Source organism: Hippocampus comes, unplaced genomic scaffold (assembly GCF_001891065.2).
Source record: "Hippocampus comes isolate QL1 unplaced genomic scaffold, H_comes_QL1_v1.1 scaffold295, whole genome shotgun sequence".
Lineage (NCBI taxonomy): Eukaryota > Metazoa > Chordata > Actinopteri > Syngnathiformes > Syngnathidae > Hippocampus > Hippocampus comes.
The window spans coordinates 775,929-780,638 of NW_017804848.1; the positions used below are offsets into that span (position 1 = coordinate 775,929).

General features: G+C 51.7%; 1 protein-coding gene across 1 annotated transcript; it reads right to left on the reverse strand.

Annotated features, from left to right (window-relative positions):
• Positions 1–211: 211 nt before the first annotated feature.
• Positions 212–4,354, reverse strand: g2e3 (G2/M-phase specific E3 ubiquitin protein ligase). The gene is made up of 10 exons (XM_019877394.1): positions 3,880–4,354; positions 2,734–2,805; positions 2,163–2,260; positions 1,933–2,034; positions 1,736–1,860; positions 1,487–1,655; positions 1,263–1,369; positions 776–892; positions 556–680; positions 212–360 (listed from the first exon to the last, which is right to left on the reverse strand). Exons 1-10 carry the CDS (start codon positions 4,010–4,012, stop codon positions 212–214), a joined length of 1,197 nt encoding a protein of 398 aa, XP_019732953.1. The 5' UTR covers positions 4,013–4,354.
• Between the last annotated feature and the right edge of the window lie 356 nt (positions 4,355–4,710).

Sequence of the window (4,710 nt, forward strand, 5' to 3'; positions counted from 1 at the left end):
ATCGCTTCAAAGTGAGTAAACAAATAAAATGGCTGCATCGGATGAAACTGACCAAAGGACTACTTTGAGCTCCTCAATTTACGCCAACTTCCACCGGCGCCGAGACGGCGGCGAGCCAATTCTGCCGCCGCCGCGGCCTGAGAGCGAATCGTAAAACCCGGTGAGATTCGCGCTCAAGGGAGTCCTTCGCTTTGGTCTCGCCGTCCGCGAGTCACGGTGGGGTCGCGCCGTCCGCCGGGAGCTCCTCGGGAGAGGCGCGCGACGGCTTTTTGCGACCGACGGGCGAGGGCGGCGCCGGGAGGCGACGTTTGGAGGCGGCGGTCCTCCTCGGGGCCGCCTGAGGAGACGCAACCAGGGAGGCTGTTTGGACACATACGCGGCTTCAGCAATACGGCGGGGTGAAAGGAGCGCCGCCGGCGCGAACCGACGGGCTTGGATGTCAACGTGAAAGGGGGTCATGCCGGCGTATAGAAAGGCGGCGCGCGGGGAGGGGAGCATGCCGGCGCAAAAGGGATGGATGGATGGATGGATGTGACGTGTCGGCTGTTTTGTCACCGTTTCCGTCGGTGGACTTGGCACATTCGGGGCAGGCCCAGTCGGCGGCGTTCAGCGCGAGCCCCGAGCACTTCCTGTGCGTCCCCCTGGACCCGCAGAGCAGGCACCGGAGCACGGCAAACCACCTGGGCGTCACCGCGGCAACGGGAGGAGATCACGTCGGTGGCCTTGGAGGCCCGCGACGACCGGGAACGGGCCCGCGCGCCGGCGCTCAACTCACCCCCTTTTGGCGGCGTGCGCGCGTCCGTTGGCGCAGACGCAGGCGTGGGCGTCGCAGTGCGCGTAGACCTCCAGCAGGTCGGCGTAGGCGTCGGCCTCCAACTCCCACGAAGCGTCTCTGCGCGACAATGAGAGCGGCGGCCGCCGCCTTAGTGCCTCTCGTTTGGGTTGTCTTGGGGTCTTTGGTCTCATGTCGTCTTTTTTTGAGCTGTTTCATGCTGCGTTGTTGTTGTTGTTGGAGGCCGACGATTGTTTTTACGGGAATCCCACAGGATGGGAGTCAAATTGACTTTGAACCGCGGTACAGGATAAAAAGTTTGCCTGAGCGCGCAGTACCGGGTCGGGACCGTTTTTTTTTTTTTTTTTTTTACTCATGTTCGGGACTAGGACGGGAGTGAAAATCCACTCCTCTGTCAGCCTCTAGCTGTCGCGTCGCGTCATCTTGCCTGCTGTCGCGCGTTTCCTTTTGTTTGTGTGGCGTTGTGTACCTCTCGGGGATGCAGATCCCCATGCGCAGCATCTCCTGCTGATACTGGTCCTTGTTGTTACACAACGTGCATCTGAAGAAGAAGAGGCCGGCACTGTGTGCTTGGCGCTGACGCACACACGCGCACACACGCACACACACACACACACACACACACACACACACACGCGCAGAGAGCGTGAGACGATTGCAACGGAGTCTCGGGATGCGCATCCGCGGCGTTACCTGCACGCAATCCCTGTGGAACCAGCTGCCGTGGCAGGACGGACACTTGAGGACGCCGTAGGACAGGTCGCCGTCGATGGCGTCCAAGCACACGGAGCACGACTGGGGCAGGCTCAGGTTGGAGCCGACGGCCGCAGACTGAAAGGGCCTGTGGTCGGGACAGTAAGACCTGCGCGCGCGCACAGCAAATGTGACGAGCGCCTTCGGCTTGCCGGCGCGCCACGACCACGGCGGCGGCGCCAAACTCACGGGAAGTTTTGGGTGAACTGCGAAACGAAGCCGCTCCTGCGTCCGCACGGGAAGTGAACCATCTTGCGGCAACTTTTCACGTAGCAGCCCACGCAGGCGCCCTTCTTCTTACACGCGCAGCACGTCTGGAGGACGCAGCAGCAACCGGCGGCGGTGAGTCGGCGTGAAAGGCGCCGGCGCCGCCAAAGCAAACCCACCAGTCGCGCCGAGCGGCGAATCTCCTGCTTGATGTCGTCCACCAGGAAGCCGAACACGCCTTCGCTGTCTTTGCCTCGCTGGTACACGCCGCACGACGTCAGCTGCAAGGAGAGCGGCGCCATCAAGTCAAAAAGCCTCAGCGGACGCCCGGCGAGGACGGCTTTGTCCATCGACGGACGGACGCGTCGGCCTGTCAAAAGTCAAGCGAGAAGGCAAACTTGAAGCTGACCAAGCAGAAGTAGTGCACGCAGAGGTTGTCGTCCCGCAGAGTGATTTTGTCCCCAAACAAGGCCGGGTCGTCCTCACAGCTTCGGCACAGAACGCAACCTGGGGGGGACATGGAATCGAAAGGAAAAGAGAGAACAAGCCAAGTCAAAAATGAATCAATAATCCAATCCAAAATCGAATTTACAGAGTAAAAAAATGAACGCAAAAGAGGGAACAAACTCTCGTGAAATATGTTCAATACAAAAATCGGACAGTCAAAAAGGAAATATCAATGAAAAAGTAAGACAGACAACAATAGGATGCTCAACACACTACAAAATGAAGAGCAACATGACATAAAAAGTCAAAAAGAGTCCATCCAAAAGTTCCGAGCGCGGCCTTTTTCAAGCGATTTCTGTTGTTCACTTTGTCCGCCACTTGTCAAACTGAGCAAAGGCTCTCGTGAATGTGCAACATTGTTTCCCTTTGTTATTGTTTTTTTTTTTTTTTTTTTTGCCTCTGAAACTCGACTCAGATGTTGTTCTTGCCACTGTGGTCGTTGGCGTTGCGTTCTTCCTTCTCGCCATACTCACATTGGCCCACCATTTGACTGCCGGTGACCACTTCTTGCGAGCGCCTGGTTTTCTTCTTCATGCTGCTCCACTCTGGGGTCAGAGGTCACACATTGGTTGGAAAAAAACACAAGGCTGATGCTGGAGACCACAAACAACAAAAATGCATTCAGATATACGCGGGGAAAGGATGCCGCAAAAGAGACGACTGCTTCAAATAAAGTGGAAAGCACCAACACAAGTAAATAAACACTTGCAGCTAAACGAACATGGAAGAATATTCATTTGCAAAAAAAAAAAACAAAAAAAAAAACACGAAATGCACAACTGGAGACTACAACGCGACTTGGGAGCAAAAACATGCGAAATGCTTCATTTTGTTAAGAAATATAAATCAGGATGTATTGTCTTGTATTGTAAACGAAAGCCGCCGTTCACCGCATCCATGAGCGACCATCGTTCCTTTGAACGGGAGTCAACGTGCAAAAGTTGTCTTCACCGAAACCGAGACAAAAACGTCCGTGGAATAACCGTGAGTGGACTTACTTCAAGGCTCAGGGCGGAATTTGGAAGTTTGCGGTCATTTTTGGGGTCGTTTTATTGTCTTTACGGGTCTTGCTTGCGTTTCTTCGGTTCGGACGGCCAACTCGTTTAAAAATTCGCTCTTTCAAAATAAGATCACATCACTTCCGCTTTCGCTGCTTCGCTCGGAGGACGGCAGTTTCTATTCTTTCGCTTGCGCCATCTGTCGAGTAAGTGCAGTGCGTTGCTGTCGAATATATCTATTTCTAATATTTGAGAAGTAATCTTCTCTTTATCCGGCCGCCGCCAACCAATGTTTACGCGGCATTTTGTCGTTCGCGTTCGACGTGATTTATTGTGAAATGAAAAAAGAGGAAATACATTTCAGGTTCCTTTCTGAGGAAAATAAACCATAACAAAGAGTTAGACACCTTATAATACGTAATTTGGCGATGTGTGGAGTACAAAAAACACCCATCTTTTCGAACGTTTGAATGATAAATAATTTATCTGGAACTATATGACCAGAAAATGACTACTTGTCGCGTCGTAGTGAAAGCTCTGCAACTTCACCACGAGATGACGCCGTTACGAATCAAAATTCAAGGAAAAAGAAGAGTCCTTTTTTTTATGGAAAGGGCAAACCCGAAAGCAACGTCGACGCTCGTTTGCGAGGCGCTTCAGCACGTAGAGACATCTTCTCCACGCTGAATCTTTGCCATTTTTGGCCGCCATTTCCGGAATCGATTCGTTCGAATCTCAGCACCGCCGCCGCCATTTCCGGCGGTGCGCACTAAATTAACGTAAAGTACGTACGCAAGACGTCGTGCGCATGGTTGCGTCACCGTGAGCGTAGCCTACGTCGAAGAATGCGAAATTCACAGCAACGAAAGCATCGGCAACTGTATTTCTCAACTTTTGACATCGAAAACAAGGAATACTGACGTACCCATTGCCACATTATTGGGAGGTGTTTCTATTTTGAGTCCTAAAAAGTATATTTCATATTATTGTAAGCCACTCCCAACATAATGCACCGTATTCAACAAAGTTACTGTACTGGAACAAAAAAAAAAAAAATCTGAAATTGAAGATGTTGTAACAAGAAGAAAATAAGAAGAGAAGAAAGACCTTGATTTGTCTCACAATGGAGAAATTCGCAATTTACAGCAGTAAAAAAATATGAAAAGTAGAAGAGAAAAAAAAAAAGTATTTGCGTGCACAAAAAGAACAATTTGAAGAACAATTTAAAAAATGGACTGTACAAAAGTGGCCGTGCTATTTAAAATGGGTGAGTGGGGGGGTGAGTCCAGCCAGGTTTTCACGTGTTTATTCATCAACAGCCTGACAGCAGCCGGCAAGAACTGAACGCAACTGTTTTGGACTGTGCAGATCATCTTTTGAAGTGAGCGACTGATGAATTGGCACGCGTTGAGCGTCAAGGAAGCGGACGAGCGCCCGACGTCGACCCGAAAC